The sequence below is a fragment of the Arvicola amphibius genome, chromosome 4, assembly GCF_903992535.2.
Source record: "Arvicola amphibius chromosome 4, mArvAmp1.2, whole genome shotgun sequence".
Classification (NCBI taxonomy): Eukaryota; Metazoa; Chordata; class Mammalia; order Rodentia; family Cricetidae; genus Arvicola; species Arvicola amphibius.
Window position 1 is genome coordinate 48,896,522 of NC_052050.1, and position 15,916 is coordinate 48,912,437.

General features: G+C 50.6%; 1 protein-coding gene across 1 annotated transcript; it reads left to right on the forward strand.

Moving 5' to 3' along the window:
- The first annotated feature begins 962 nt into the window (after positions 1 to 962).
- Positions 963 to 10,499, forward strand: Aipl1 (aryl hydrocarbon receptor interacting protein like 1). The gene is made up of 6 exons (XM_038328581.1): positions 963 to 1,058; positions 1,638 to 1,817; positions 7,984 to 8,172; positions 8,989 to 9,165; positions 9,246 to 9,387; positions 10,297 to 10,499. The coding sequence occupies exons 1-6, from the start codon at positions 963 to 965 to the stop codon at positions 10,497 to 10,499; spliced, it is 987 nt and encodes a 328-aa protein (XP_038184509.1).
- Positions 10,500 to 15,916: the final 5,417 nt, after the last annotated feature.

Consider the following 15,916-nt stretch of genomic DNA (forward strand, 5'->3'; position numbering starts at 1 on the left):
GGTAATCAAGACTTTTGAGGGTGCTGAATATAGGGAACCCGAGGACCCAGGCCTTACTAGATAGAGAAGGGAATTGAGGAATGGTGGATTGGAGACATGTAAGGCCTTCCTCTGATGTAGGAATCTCTGGTTGACTTTTATACAAGTTATAATGTCTCCCCTTTGCAAGGTCAGTGTTTTGCCTCTTGGTCACGAGTCAACGTCCAGAAGAGACTGATTTTGGGGTGCTCTGAGTCCATTATTAGCCTCAAGATTCTGGAGAGAAGCATGAGAATTTAAGGTGGCCACAAGGTGGCGCCAAACACTAAGTCTTCACATTACATTTTTTTTCTTCTAGTCTCCCAAGGGGGTGCGGGGGGGGGGGGGGGGGAGGTTCCTAAATGTCTTGCAGGACCCAGGACTGAGGTCTAGCCAGACCTGAGAATGGAGGCAGAAGCTTTGTTCTAGGAGTGCATCAGGTTCTCCCAGAACTGTTCCAACCTCTCTTAGTTCCCCCAAAGTCAGAACCCGGCAGCTGCCCTCTGGTCACTTCTCCCAGCTCCCAGGAGGAAAATGGAAGTGCTAAGAGACAGAGACTGGGAAGGTTGGCACTGCAGGCACAGGAGGGATGGATGGTGGTGGCTTTGGGCCTCCACTCCTCTTCCCCTTGGGTAGTCCCATGCCTCTCCTGCTGCCTTCCTTCTCCACTCCCTCCTCACAGAAACATCAGCTGACCTCTTTTGCTGAGGTTGAAAGAAAGCAAAGTCTGTGGGTGTCAGACAGGAGTTTGTAGTGGCCAGATGTCCTACCTTCCTTCTCCCCTCCCTGCCAGGCAATGCTCCAGGTGTCAACTACTTAACTGTCCTTTCCTGTGGGGGGATTATCTAGGCCTGCACAGGTCTCTAACTGAGTGTCAGTCACATGACTGTCCCTGCTTTGGTAGGATTATCTAAGTCAGCACAGACCTCTCCCATACCTGCAGCATGGATGTCTCTCTACTCCTCAATGTGGAGGGTGTTAAGAAGACCATTCTGCACGGGGGAGTGGGAGAACTCCCTAACTTCATCTCTGGCTCCCGGGTGAGTATCCTTCCCCCAGCTGGGGCCCCCATGGTCCCTTTCTGAGTTCCGGCTGTGCCCTGGGCATTGCAAATAGCTTTCGGTTCAGCCGTAATCCAGCCAGGCAGGCCTTTTCTGGAATTGCCCGCCCTATGCACCTAGGCTGCCCTGCTTTGGAGTTTATAAACAGGCTATTTTTTGGGGGGTAGTTTTTGGGGTAGCTTTAGTGTGGACTAAGGGGTTGGGGTTGGGGGATTTTCCAGAGTTCCAAATGTCAAGTGAATAGGAAGGAATCTCAGGAGTTGTGGCGTTTGTCCCCTTGTGTTTGGTGGGTCTCCCAGGGTGAATGGACACAATCCTGGATATTTGAGCTTATTGGAGAAGGATTCTTGACTCTTGGTCGTGAGAGACGGGCACAGGCTATGCTGAAAAGGAATGGGTTCCTTGTGGGCACTTACAGGGTGTGTCTGACGTATCTTAGCTTATCAGGCGTGGATGAGCTGACTCTAAGGAGAGCCCTAGGAATCTGTGGTGGTTGGGTGGCTGCCGCTGGAATTCGGGAGGTATGTCTACACCAGACCCCTCTGTTCTGGGTACTAGGTGACATTTCATTTCCGAACCATGAAGTGTGACGAGGAGCACACCGTGATAGATGACAGCAGGCAGGTGGGCCAGCCCATGAGCATCATCCTCGGCAACATGTTCAAGCTGGAGGTGTGGGAGACGCTGCTGACGTCCATGCGGCTCGGGGAAGTGGCCGAGTTCTGGTGTGACACCATCGTAAGTAGGCCGCATGGCTCTCTCCCCATTTGGTCCCCCTACACTCTTTCCAGAAGTGTCAAGGTTCAGGAAAGTTAGGGCAAAACAAGCCTCTGGATTGTAGCCTGAATCCCCATTCTCTGCCATTACAAACGTGGTACTCTTCAGGCAAAGCAGGCCTTAAAGTGACATAGAATGTATGGTTGGCTGGGGGGCTTTGGGACCATGTGGCAGGAGAGGGCCACAGGGTAGGAGAGGTAGGAGAGGGTCTCCCCCCGCCCTTTTCTTTCTGCTCAGTAAAGCAAGACTTGGAGTCTGTGGTCACTGGGCTCTTTTTGCCCTCCCCCTATTCCTTCCAGTTCTATGACTCAGTTCATATTTATGTCACTCATAAGTCATCTTTACGACATCTTGTTCTGTGATTTGGAGAGACAGGCACTTCTTAGAAAAACTTGCGAACTTGCAAAAGTCAGGAGAAACCTATCAAGCGCCTACCCCCTAGGCTGGCACAATCAGCCCACCACCCTGCTTGAGGCCTCTTGCCTCCAGGGCACTTCCCTTCCTCATCCCACACCGCATGGGCAGATTCCAGACATTGTGGCCATTCATCTGGGAACACTAGGTTTAGTGACTCTGAAGCTACTGGACATTTGAAAAACACAGCCATAGCACCGTTATTAAATCTCCAGAGAACCCAAACACCCCCTGCACGCTCTCTAATTGCCTGACACAGGATTCTCTGACCATCTCATTTAGTCCCTTTACAAGATTTAATTGTTATTTTTAAGTGTGTCTATGCACCTGTGTATCTATGTGGATCCGTTCACGTGAGTGCAGGTGTCCACGGGGTACAGAAGAGGGTGTTGGATCCTCCGGAGCTGGAGTTGTGGATGGTTGTGAGCTGCCTGGCATGGGTACTGGGAACTGTGCTCTATTCCTCTGAAAGAACAGCAAATGCTCTTACCTGTTGAGTTATCCCTCCAGCTCGCTCATTTATTCTTTAGAAATGAGTGGCATTTGTGTGTGCAGGCAGGATCCAAACAGAACCAGTGTGTCAGGCTCTGTTTCTGTCTCCCTGGGTCTCCTGGTCCTTTCGGGTCACGGAGTTAGCAGTCCTAGAGATAAGCACATTTGGATTCTGCTGGTTGCTTCTGAATGTAATTGTCTGCTATATTCCTTTATTTCTTGTATTTCTGACAAATGAGCTTTTTGTCTAAAAACTTGAAAAGTCTTTCATTCTTTCTTCTTCTTTCTTTCCTTCTCACTGATTTGTTTTTGTCCAGGGTTTCATGTAGCCCAGGCTAGCTTCAAAATCCCTCTGTAGCTGAGGATGACCTTGAACTTTTGATCCTCTTGCCTCTACGACCCAGGTGTGAGGATTTCAGGTGTGTACCACCACATCTGGTTTACATAGTACTAGGGATTGGGGATTTGAGCAGGGCAGGCAAATACTTCCCACCCCAGTCTTTGTTTTAAGTCACAGAGAGCTCTGTGAATGTCTCACTGAGGGCCGCACTGTACCTGCCTATCACAGGCAAGATTGAGATTGATGGGTGAGTTCAGGCGTTGACAAGCTGAGCTGTCTATCACAAGGCTCCCCCTGGATCTTCACAGTGGATGGTGGTTAGATACTCTTTATTTCATGGGGAGCTAATGACCTTTTTGAAAGAGCAGTTTGGTAGAGAGACAGATTGCATTTGAGACGTGTTTTATTAGTGTGGAGTGACCTGGGGAGATTTTTCTCCTCTTGCCACTCTGTCTCCTCATCTGTAAATGAACAAATGGCGTTTCGGGGCTTTTTTGGGAATCTCAGGATATGATATAAATGAGCGGAAGTCATGGTGTGCATAAGGCGATTAAAAGGTAGAAGCTATTATTTAGAGCGAGAAGGAGTTTAGATTAACTCCTCTGTTTTACTGAGGAGCCTTACTCTGAATGTAATTCTGAGAGAGGAAGTAATCTGCTCTGGTTCAAAAAAGCTGAGGGGCAAAATCCAAGTGGGATCCTTAGCTTTTTTTGTTGAGTACATGCACCTTTTAACAGAGCCAGACGGCAGTACCACCGTCTATCACTAGGGGATGCCATGCAATACCTGACTTCCCTGTGGTCCTCAGCATACTGAAGCCCAGCATCTCTTCTTTGCAACAGTCTTGTTTGTATTTATTTATTTATTTATTTATTTATTTTTGGTTTTTCGAGACAGGGTTTCCCTGTAGTTTCTAGAGCCTGTCCTGGAACTAGCTCTTGTAGATCAGGCTGGCCTCAAACTCAGAGATCTGCCTGCCTCTGCCTCCTGAGTGCTGGGATTAAAGGCGTGAGCCACCACCGCCCGGCTAGTCTTGTTATTATTTTAAGCTTAATTTCCTTTAACTTAAACAATGTATTTCTGTCAGTTCAGGACTTCATTCAGTTGGTTTATTCTGTGATGTGAGTTTAGAACCACCCCCTCTGCCTTTGCTCTCAATGAGGCATCCCTGAACTTGTAAGACCCCTAAGCATCTACTTTAGGCTTTATATCTACAAGCCTTTGTCATCAGCAAGAGCCTCCTCACCTCCTCAGGGTGCATATTTGCTAACATGGTGGGCTGCATGCACAGAAGACTGTCAATACAATCTTGATTCGTTGATTGATTTGTTGTGCAAAGCCACAAGCTGCTGCTCACTCCAGGAGCTGTTCCCGGGGACTCTGTGGTCTTTTGGCCACCTCAGCAGTCATATGATGTCCAGCTCATAGGTTGGTAAGTTTTAGAGCGTACTGACTGTTGGTTTTCCCACTGCTCGTGGCTTTTTGTGAACGTGGATGTGAGTAACCTGTTGGCCTATACAGCCACACTCTATCCCTCCATATGGCCGTTCACGCACCCGCCAACCAGGGCACTGGTTTATTCCACTTCTCTTCAGCCAGTGCTCGGTCACAATCCAGTCTTTCATCATTAATCCTCGCAGATCTCCATGAATTTATCCATCTACTCAACCGTCTGCCCAACCATGCGTGCATGCATCCATCCACCACCAGTTCTCCTACCCAGGTTTCAGTTCAATCAAAGATCATTAACAATCAGCCTTTTTGTTTTTGTTTCTGTATGTGTGTCTTTGCATGTGTAGAGGTCAGAGACCGTGATCAGTCCTAGATGGTCACCCTCACCTTCCTCTTCATTTGAGACAAAGAGTTTCTTGTTGCTCACTGTTGAGTATACCAGGCTAACTGGCCTGCGAACTTCCAGGGATTCTTCTGTCTCTGTTTCTCATCTGCCTGGAGGACCACCAGGACTGTAGATGCACCTCCCACCAGACCTGCCTTATGTCACCAGGACTGTAGATGCACCACCTACCACACCTGCCTTATGTCACCAGGACTGTAGACATATCACCTATCACACCTGCTTTATGTCACCAGGACTGTAGATGCACCACCTACCACACCTGCTTTATGTCACCAGGATTATAGATGCACCACCCACCACACCTGCTTTATGTCACCAGGACTGTAGATGCACCACCTACCACACCTGCTTTATGTCACCAGGACTGTAGATGCGCCACCCACCACACCTGCTTTATGTGGATTCCAGACATCTGAACTTAGGTCCTCACACCCATACAAGCACTTTCCCCAATGTACCATCTCCCTGGTACCCATAACCCAGTTTTCAGCACCACATCTATAGCATATGTATATCTTACCTTATCTCCTCCTATCCTCCTATTCTTCTTCCTTCTTCCTCTCTCTTCCTCATATCACCAAACCTTTGATGGGCATCTGTTTGGCACGTTTTCTGTGTTAGGAATGATACAGGTGGTCTCCAACCCTGGAGGAACTGAATTCAGGAGGAGCAGAGACTCAGCCCTTTATAGGGTGCCAGGCAGCCAGGGCATGGCATGGAGAACAAGGGAAGAGTGCTCCAGGGCCACAAAGGGGAAAGCTAACTGCTTTAGAGTCTGGAGGGGGAGCTTCTTCAAGAAGGTGACATTGAGCTGAGTCTTGAAGGATGAGTAAGAGTTCACATGGAGTGCGGACTGGTTTTACGTCAACACGACAAGCTGGAGTCATGTTAGAAAAGGGAATCTCAATTGTGAAAATGCTCCCGCGAGATTGCCCTGTGAGCAAGCCTGTGGGGGCGGGGCATGTCCATGACGGGTGATGGCTGTGGAAGGACCCAGACCACGGTGGCTGGTGGTCCTGAGTCTGTAAGAAAGCAGGCTGAGGAGGCCATGAGGAGCAAACCAGTAAGCGGCACCCCTCCCATGGCTTCTGCATCAGCTCCTGCCTCCAGGTCTCTGCCTTTGATGATGGATTGGGAGGTGGACCTGTAAGCTGAAATAAATCCTGTCTGCCTCAGGTTGCTTTTGGTCATGGTGTTTTATCATAGCAATAGAAACCTAACTAAAATACCTGCCCTAGAAAGAGTATATGTAACTACGTTTAGTCAGCCCCTTCTCTGTGGGCAGCCTCTACTTAGGAACCAGAGCTCTAGATAGATTCAGTCACCAGTAGGGCAGGCCCAAGAAGACCTGACTAAGTAGTTGTTGGGTGTCACTCCCTGTCCTGCACTCTGCCTGGACTGTCCTTGTTTGGTCAGCTTGGAGTTATATCTTTGCAGGAACAGGGGCTGCCTCCCTCTCTCCCCTTCCTTCTCTCCCCCAGTACAGAGGGGCAGGGTGGGTGAGAGTTCCTGGCCCTCTGTCTGCCTCCAAGGGCCTGTCTCCACCTAGGACTTGTTCTTGGTGCTCAGTTTTGTGAGGCCAGAGAAATAAATTCTGATTCCACAGGATCTGGGTCCCCAGTTGCCCAGTGGGTAGGGGCAGCTGTTTCAAGTTCACGGAGGGAATGGGCTAGCAGCAGCAGCAGGATACTTGGGCTCTGGATTCCATCACGGGTCTGCAATAGTCTGTTAATACTTTGTGCTTAAACACCGGCAATAAATTTAAAAACTAGACGCCCTCGCCCCAACCAAGCCCAACACATTGAGAGTCAGTGGATGTCTGTAATACTGCAGGTGGCAGCCTCCGGTCCAGACAGGGCCTTGGCCTGAGCCAGGCTCTGACCCCAGAGCCAAGAGGGAACCATGATGATGGGCTTCCTGATTGGTTGAGTTCTCAAATGTCTAGAGCCCATGGGTGACAATGACTGTCCCTGTAGCCTGTAACCTGGTAGGAGGGCTCCAGGATCCCTCCCTTTCACAAAGTTGGTGCTAGGAAAATGTCCCCAAACTTGGCTCCTTCTTCTAGGTTCTATCTTGCTCCTGATGTCACTCCTCCATAACCCCGGACGATGTCACTCCATAACCCCGGGCATGGGCTGGGGCACCAGACCTGCCAGGTTGGCAGGTATCTAGTAGGATGCAGCCTTTGTCTGAGGTCCTGCTTAAATGGCCCCAATGGACTCCTCCCCAAAGCAAGCTGGTGGGAGGAGGATGCCTCCTCCCTTATTCTAGCCTTAATCCTTCAGACGGCTGCCATCTGGCTGTGCCTCTCAGAAGTCAGCCCAGGGCATTTGGGCTAATCCAGGCCAGTGGGGGTGGGGAGAATGACTTTCAGCCTTCAGCATCTGTCCTTTCCACCAGCGGAGGGACAGGAATGGCTTTGTAGAGATCTGAACTTGACCTCTGTGGAGTTGGGCTCTGAGGCTCTACCAAAGAGTTGAGGCCTAGTATGGAGCAGGCCTTGCTGAACCCCAAGGGCCAACTCTGGATGCAGCTGGATCAGACCAGACATACATTTGCACTGGCACATTCAATGGCTCTCTCAGATTTGAGACTCCGCTCCCTTCATTGCTACATCCTGGAAGCCCTGGGTTTGTGGGGCTCAAGGGTTCCTTGGGGGAAGAAATGTATTATGCTGACCACAGGGCTATAAAGGAGCAACATGTGGCTAAAGGCACAGCTTGGAGAGGCAGGTTCAAATCCTGTCTGTGTCATGCCTGACTGTGTAGCTTTGAGGTCTAACCCCTCTGGGCTTCTTTTCTTCAGCTGGAGCACAGGGATATTCACAGTGACTCTTTTGCTGAGTGGTCATAAGGATTAGAGGTGCCAACAGGTTTAGAGCGGTTGGGCACACTGTGAAATACAGTTGTTCTGGTGGGTGTCCTGGGCTGGCAGTACTGTTGAGAAGGGTGCAGCCGGGCTGGGTGTGGTCTGGCTAGCTCTGAACAGGCAGCTGAGACAAAGCTCCTTCATCTCTCCTACAGCACACGGGAGTCTACCCTATGTTGTCTCGCAGTCTACGGCAGGTGGCAGAGGGCAAGGACCCCACCAGCTGGCATGTGCATACTTGCGGGTTGGCCAACATGTTCGCATACCATACTCTGGGCTACGAGGACCTGGATGAACTGCAGAAAGAGCCGCAGCCGCTCATCTTCCTGATTGAGCTGCTGCAGGTGGGAGCCAGGTGTGGGAGGGGCTGGCCCAGGTCGGGAGGGATCCTGCGGCCTCCTGACCCCACGCCCACTTCACTTGCTTCTCTAGAAAACAAGAAGCTGGTCAGGGACCCCAGCAGAATTGAAAGTTACAAACCCCCTCCAAAGGAAAACGCTCGTTTGGAAGCAGTGTTTGAAAATTGGGATTTAATTTCATTTTTGAATCCTCTTTATTTATTTGGTCATCTGCTTCCATTTCTGCAAGATTTAGAGTTGCAGCCTCTTGGCTCCTGTAACTTGTGGGTTTGGACTTGGGTCTGGCATAATAAGAGAGCCTGCATGGGGCTAGAAGAGCCAGGCTCAAAGTCGAAGCCAGGTCAGGACTCAGCTTATGACCAAGGCTGAAGCTCAACCTGAAGGCTGTATGGGTAAGGAAAACTAAAAAAGAACAGTTGTGTGGTTTGTGCACTGTGCAGGAACATCCCTTCAAAAGCGCTCTTTGTAGACATTACACGTTTGTGTTATTATGATGACAAATTCTCTCCAGATGGCAATAAAAGTGTCTTGTTCTAACACAGCGAGCACTCATGACAATCTTCCAACTATTGGAAGTAAACTTTCCTTAAGAAAGGAGCCTTTTCATAATTTCCCCAAAGGCACTGACTTGCTTAGGGCAGGGCTGGATCTTGTTGCCTCCTTGCTCTGTTCTCAAAGTCTTGACCAGCACACCCGACTCTTGGTGTGGTGCCTCACTGTGGGACACGACAAACCACTTCAGAAGGATGCTGGGGTCATCTTGCTGGTCCTGTCCTGGCTAACGTGTAGCTCCTGGGCTAGGTGGAGGCCCCGAGCGAGTACCAGAGGGAGACGTGGAATCTGAACAATGAAGAAAGGATGCAGGCTGTGCCTCTCCTGCACGGGGAAGGCAACAGGCTCTACAAGCTGGGGCGCTACGATCAGGCTGCCACCAAGTACCAGGAGGCCATCGTGTGCCTGAGGAATCTTCAGACTAAGGTTGGGAGCGACTGCCGGCTGGGTGGGCTGGAATGAGCCTTACCCAGCCCCTAGCTGGTGGCTGAGCTTCTGCCTCGCAGGAGAAGCCCTGGGAGGTGGAGTGGCTGAAGTTGGAGAAGATGATCAACACCCTGATCCTCAACTACTGCCAGTGCCTGCTGAAGAAGGAGGAGTACTACGAGGTGTTAGAGCATACCAGCGACATCCTACGCCATCACCCAGGTGCAACCCCGCAGGGGTGAGGGGGTGGGGGTGGGGGAGCAGTGGGAGTGAGGGAGTAGGAGTGAGGGTGGAGGAGTGGGGGGTGAGGGTAGAGGAGGGTGGGAGTGGGGGAGTAGGAGTGAGGGTGGAGGAGTGGGGGGTGAGGGTAGAGGAGTAGGGGTGGTGGAGATGGAGGTGGGGGTGCGGGAGATACAGGCAGCCAGGTCACGGTCACTGGCACTGGCCTCACGTGGCCCTTTCCCGCGGTGTGAGGCACGGAAGCTTGTCTTCACCTTGTTGACTTCCCCAAGCCTGCAACTGCATTGTCGGTGCTTCTGGGTGGGTGATATTTATTGTGGGAGCTGATTGTTTCAAACTGAGGCTGGCCATCCAGCCCAGGCTCACTGGGAACTTGTGATCCTCCTGCCTTAGCCTTTAGAGCTCTGGGTTTTACAGGCGTGCACCACCATTGGGTTTAGGGAGGTGGTTTTTAAAATCTTATTTATTTTTATGCTTTTCAAATGTGCATGTGGCTGCTATTCCATTAGTTTGGGAGTAGTAACCAGGCTTTGAAAGGAGGCCAGCAATCGAGAGAAAAATATGGAATCGACATTGAAAGAAAAATATGAAATTGACTTCGGTAGTATTTGAGAAGGAGTTTGACAACTAACGCTAAGCAGGATAGCACAACATTTGCTGCAGGCGCTAAGTACTCCACCTTTATTATTGCACTGAGCCTCACTGTCACCCCGACTGGTCAGGCACAATAACAGGGTCCGATGGTGACAAAGCTTGGGTCCTCGGAGGTAACAATACAAAAATTCTGACAGTGAAATTGGTAACAGCACTTGGAAGAAATCGAGGTCAGGAGGTCTGTGGCCAGGGCTCTCTGGGGCTGGTTGGTTGGGTGCAGCTCGCTCCTCTCCACAGGGATCGTGAAGGCCTACTATGTGCGCGCACGCGCTCATGCAGAGGTGTGGAACGCTGAGGAGGCCAAGGCGGACCTCGAGAAAGTACTGGAGCTGGAGCCTTCCATGCGCAAGGCGGTGCTCAGGGAACTGAGGCAGCTGGAGAGTCGTCTGTCAGACAAGCAGGAGGAGGAGCGGCAGCGCTGCCGAAATATGCTGGGCTAGGCACGGGCTGGGCTAGGGGTCGGGGGTGGGGCTGGCCTGGGTAGGAGCTGCTGTCTAAAACGCTGGACTGAGGACTAGGGTAGTGGACTGGGCACTGAGCTCACACTGCCCCACTTGCTCTGCAGGGTGCCCCAGTGTACTTGGTTGCCATGAGACTGTCAGTGACTCCTCTGCGGTTGGTCGCACAGCCTGTGGGCCACATTCAGCAAGCATAACCAGAGCATCCCTGGTTCAATTAACAAGGACTTCGATGTTGCTGCTTTTTAGCATATACTCATCTTAAATTATATTATGACTAATTCCTGAGGGCTGTGGATATAGCACAGTGGTAGTGAGCTTGTTTAGCAATTCTGGAGCCTTGAGTTTGATCTCTAGTATAGATAAATAGATACACACATAAATGCATGTATTGTGTGGGTTCAAAGTCATAGGTGCCCATGAAAACTGAAAGCGCCTCCCCACCCCGAAAAAAAACCCCAAATTAACGAATGGAATAGGCTAGCTCCCATTCCTTAGCTCAGGTGCAGTAATCAACCTTACTTTAAATTAAAATATTTAAAAACAATTTATTAATTTTAATTTGTATGTATATATGTGTCTCTGTGTGTATATACCACATGCACACGGGTATCCAAGGAGGCCAGAAGAGGGCTTGCAATTCTATAAAGCTAGAGTTACAGGTGGTTGTGAGCTGGGAACCAAACTCAGGTCCTCTGGAAGAGCAGTGAGTGCTCTTAACTGCTGGGCCTTCTCTCCAGTCCCAATAGGAAAAAAAATGTTTTTAATCAGCACCCACAGAACTGGTTTTCATTATGGTGTTTTCAAGCAAAAGTAGTTTTTGTCGATTTCCGTTATGTCCGGTTTTATTTTTCTAGTAGTTCCTCCCACCCTGTCCCCATGTTAGTGCCCACTGCAGCCTCTTGCTGTATCTTGTATCAGTGCTGATTACAAAAAGGGCTCCCCCCACCTTTTCCTGAGTTTGGGTAGCTGTATTTTGGGTCTCTGATTCTCTTGGTTCTTTTTTTAATTACTTTATAGTCACTAGACATAGAACCCCTCAGACTGTCACTGACTGACCTTGGTGTCTCTGGGGACTCCTGGAAGACGGATAGTGCCAGCATCCACTGCTCTACTCTCTCCGCAAGGGTGGGGTGACTTCCTTTTCCATCATTGCCTGCAGTTAACATCCACCCCGAGCTTAGCAAACAAATGAAGTCTGTACTCAGGTTGACTGGAAAATCTGAAAATCAATAAACAACTTTGACATGATGGTGGCTGTGCTATGCGTTCCCTGCTGGGCCATCGCTGCAGCTCTCCTGATTCTTTAGTCCCCAGGTCACCAGAACAAGGACGCTCCTGGCATCCAGGGGTTTCCGTGTTAGCCCTCCTAGCCTAGGAGAAAAGGTGGCTCATTTTTAATTAAGTCGGGTCTGAGTCTACTAGACCACCTGTGTCCATGGTGAGGAGGGAGCAGGAGGCAGGAGAGGACAAAAGAAGGGACATCGTGACCTGCTGAGGCCACGGAGTCCTGAGTTGTGGAGCAGGGAGGGAGGACAAAAGGACCTTCACCGTCTAATCCAGCAGTGCTGCCCAGGGGACCCTGGTGCACACACCAAAGCACCTGTGTGGCTCGGAGCAGAGGAGGACTCTGGCAAGGAGCCTTATTGAAGGGCCAGGAATGACAGCCCAGACTTCTCATTCCTCCCCTCCGCTCACATTTCTCCCCCTTTCTCTCCTTTCTTTTATTCCCCCTTTCTTCTAGCCCTTCTTCGGGCTTCCCGGTGTTGTCTTTGAGACAGGGTCTCACTGTGCAGCTCAGGCTGGTCTGGAACTTTGCAATCCTCCTGCTTCCAAGTGCAGGGATTGCTGGGCATGCTATCCCTTCTGTGTGCGGTGTCCCCTCCATTGCCTTTCCTTCTGCAGTTAGAGAGGAACTCACCTTACTTGTCAATATACAGCCCACAGCCTCCCCCACATGACTAACACCTCAAGGCATCTATGGGCCCTGATTGGTCCTGTCGGGCCCTTCTAGGTGGGGATTGTCTCCTCTGATGCCCTAGGAAATTTGCAAGGCCAAGAGGCAAGAAAGCTGTGGCTCAGGACGCCTGTGAACTATGGTAGGAGGCACACTGGAGAGAGAGTCCTATTGCTTCTGGTACCCAAAGGGGCATGGAAGTCCTGTTCAGAAGCCACTGTACCTTATATCTAGCTCACTCGTGAAGAGGGTGTGATGCGAAAGTGGCAGAGATGCAGCCAACTATCCATCCAGGGCTCTGGTGCATGCCTGGGTTTCCTTCTGTGCTCTGGAAGCAATCTCCTATGATGTCCTGGCTGAGGGATTTGAGGGAAGGGCATATCTCACAGGTAGCCTTCAGAGGACTACTTTCCCAGAATCTAGCCAGCAGGGGGCAGCAGACAACAAGCAGCCTGAAGTCCCTGGAGGTCTGCTGCCATTCCCCACCTCCCTTGACCACCCCTAATGCCTGCAGAGTGGTCACAGCCAAGGAGACACTTAGAACGAGATCACTGGGAGACGAGGGACTCTTTGTACAGTCTGGGAACCCGAGGCTCAGAGAGTGGCCAGAATCAAACGGAAGGTGGATCCTAGATGAGCACTCAGGCTTCAGACTTTTGGCTGGGATTTTGTGGTTACTCTGGGCAGCTCAGCAGCTGATCCATGCTGGGAATGATGCATGAAAAAGAAAAGGAGAAAAACATAAAGCTCACATAATGAAGCAAGCCTGCCTTCTAGTAGCCTTTGCATGGAAGCAGTTAGAGAGGCCGAGACAGGGCCTGTGTGGGTTCCTCAGCCACGCTCCCTCCCTCTTAGAGTCAGTACAGGTTAGACAAGGCGTTTGGGCCAGGTGTGAGCCGCTGTTTGAACTGTGTCTGAACTGGAGTAGACCTAGATCCAGGTACCAGAGAGCAATCCTGGGAACCATGTGTGTGTCTCCCATCCTTTGCAGGTGTGTTAGCCCTATGGCTCCTACAGCAGGGTACTACAAACAGTGGCTGAAATTGACACAGCACCCCTTCTGGGTCTGAGGGCCGATCTTCTGGTATGGGCCAGCCTGTGGTCCTCTCTCCAGACTCTCCTGGGAGAATCTGTCTTGCATTTTCTAGCTTCTAGAGACTTCGTGTTCCTCAGCTCCTGGCCCCCTCCATCCTTCCAAGTCAGTAGGGGAGCATCTTCTTGTCTCTGTATCCCCCTAGTGTGTCACCATTTCTGTGCCTTTGACCTTCCTGTCTCCCTTTTATGGAACCCTTGGGATGATTCTGGGTCTACGTGGATAGCTCAGAAGACTGTTTCCACCTTGGGATTCCACCTTGGGACTCTTGCCTTGACCATACCTGCACAGTCTTTGTGGTACCATGCAAGCCATATGTGGGCCCTGGAGATGGGGTCGAGGGCATCACTGGGGGACTTCCCTCATCTCACCACAGTCAGTTAGTCCCCATTGTCACTATCTGCCATGCTGTGTCCTGTAGATGTAGCCACCATGGCTCCTTCACCTTGTTCTCCACTTGATTTGGTCAACAGGTCGTCCCAGGAACCTCAGGTGGAAGAGAGATTTGTGGACACTTGTTCCTCCAAGTTCCTCCTTGCTGGGCATAGCTGGGCAGCTGTTGTGATATTTGACCTGTGTTCCCAAGGGCTGCTGGCCTTAGCTCTTGATGTCCCTAGAATGGCAGTAACATGCCCTGCAGGCTTTCATGTGGTCATGGATCCCCCTCTCCAGGCTCCTGGTGTTCACCATTCTGTGTTTCCACCAACTTTTCTTCTTTCCTTCCATTGGGCACTCACATGTCCTTCAAATGGCCACCATCTTCTGTCACTGTCCCTTGGGCTGGAGGCAGTGGCAGGGCTGGGAGTGAGCCAGCAACACACTCAGGTGGCATAGCCAGGCAGGGCAGAGCCAGGGTTGGAGTTCAGCCCCAGAAGTCACAAAGGGGACCGGAGGTGACATTTTCCTGTCTTATCCTATCCTCACCCTGTTGACTGAGGTTTCTGTCCCACCTGGTCCCACAGCTGATCAGTCCCAAAGAAACACAAGGAGGTCTATGTTAATCATAAACTAATTGGCCTATTAATTCAGGCTTCTTATTAACTCTTACAACTTACATTAGCCCATAATTCTTGTCTGTGTTAGCCACGTGGCTTGGGACCTTTTATCAGCGAAGCATTCTCATCTTGCTTCCTCTGTGTCTGGGTGATGACTGCAGACTGAGCCTTTTGTCTTCCCAGAATTCTCCTCTTTTGGTCACCCTGCCTATACTTCCTGCCTGGCTACTGGCCAATCAGCATTTTATTAAAACAGTACAACTTACAAAACTTTAGAAGGTGTAAGACCATTGTCCCACATCAGCCCTCACAAGGACTTCACTTAGTTGACATCATCTGATAGCTTCAAGTGAAGAACTGTTTGCCAAGAGCACAGTCTCAGGGTCCATGTCATTGCAGGTGGGACTTGGCAACTGGACGTGTTCATGCCTAGTGCTTGTTTGCAATTCCAATCTTGTGAAGGTCACAATTCTGATTCAAGATGGCATTGGTCCCATACAACTTGGGGGAAGCCATCACACACACACACACACACACACACACACACTTGTGCACACATGTGTATGCATGCACACACACACAGAGCACATGTGGCATGCTTGGACTTTCCTCTGAGCACTAGATCCTTCCAGTACTAAGTCAGAGAATCCTGGCATCACCCAGCTCATGACAGTCTTCAGGAGGCTGGTGTCCAGCATTACTTTCTCTGACAGCCAGCATCTGGACTCTCCCTCCCTGGACTTGCCAGGCTTTATAGCTGGAGGTGCCATGTTGAACTTCACCTTGATCCACTGGTCTGTGAGTGGCGGCATCATCCTGCTTGGCAGAGGGGCCATTTGGAGTTCTGCTTTCCCCCTCCCACCTCATCCTTGAAGGCAAGCCCTCACACTTGCTTCCCATGCCCTGAGCCTGCACAGCTCCTGGCCTAATTTTGTCTGTTCCATTCCCTCCGTTGTTCTCATAAGTGAGAGACTATGATGAACAAGGGATCTCACCTTCCCTCTCACCACCAATAAAAACATCATCTGAGGATGAGCCTGCGTGCTTGTGTTTCCTCACAGTGTCGAAGCTGGTGACCCCTCTGGCAGGGCTTCTTCAGGACAGAGGTGACTGAAATATCTCCTCCTGGTGAGAGCCATGAGCTCCCTTGAAAAACTCATGTCCACGCTGCTGCCTACTCCAAAGATTCTTAGAAACTTACTAGTGCGACATCGTGCTGTGCAGAGAGGCATATGGAAGCCAGGCAACAGGAGTCAAGGTTCAGGTGGAAGCAGAAAGTCCAGCAGGACAGCCTGGGGCATTTACAGGCTTCTGGTCTGGCACTGTCACTCTGTCAACCCACCTGTGAGCTAGC

Excerpts from the sequence above, each read along its gene's own strand:
- Aipl1 (XM_038328581.1), top strand. The coding sequence starts at position 963 with ATGGATGTCTCTCTACTCCTCAATGTGGAGGGTGTTAAGAAGACCATT. Across the intron at positions 8,173-8,988 it reads TCCTGATTGAGCTGCTGCAG|GTGGAGGCCCCGAGCGAGTA; the intron begins GTGGGAGCCAGG and ends CTCCTGGGCTAG. Across the intron at positions 9,388-10,296 it reads CATCCTACGCCATCACCCAG|GGATCGTGAAGGCCTACTAT; the intron begins GTGCAACCCCGC and ends TCCTCTCCACAG.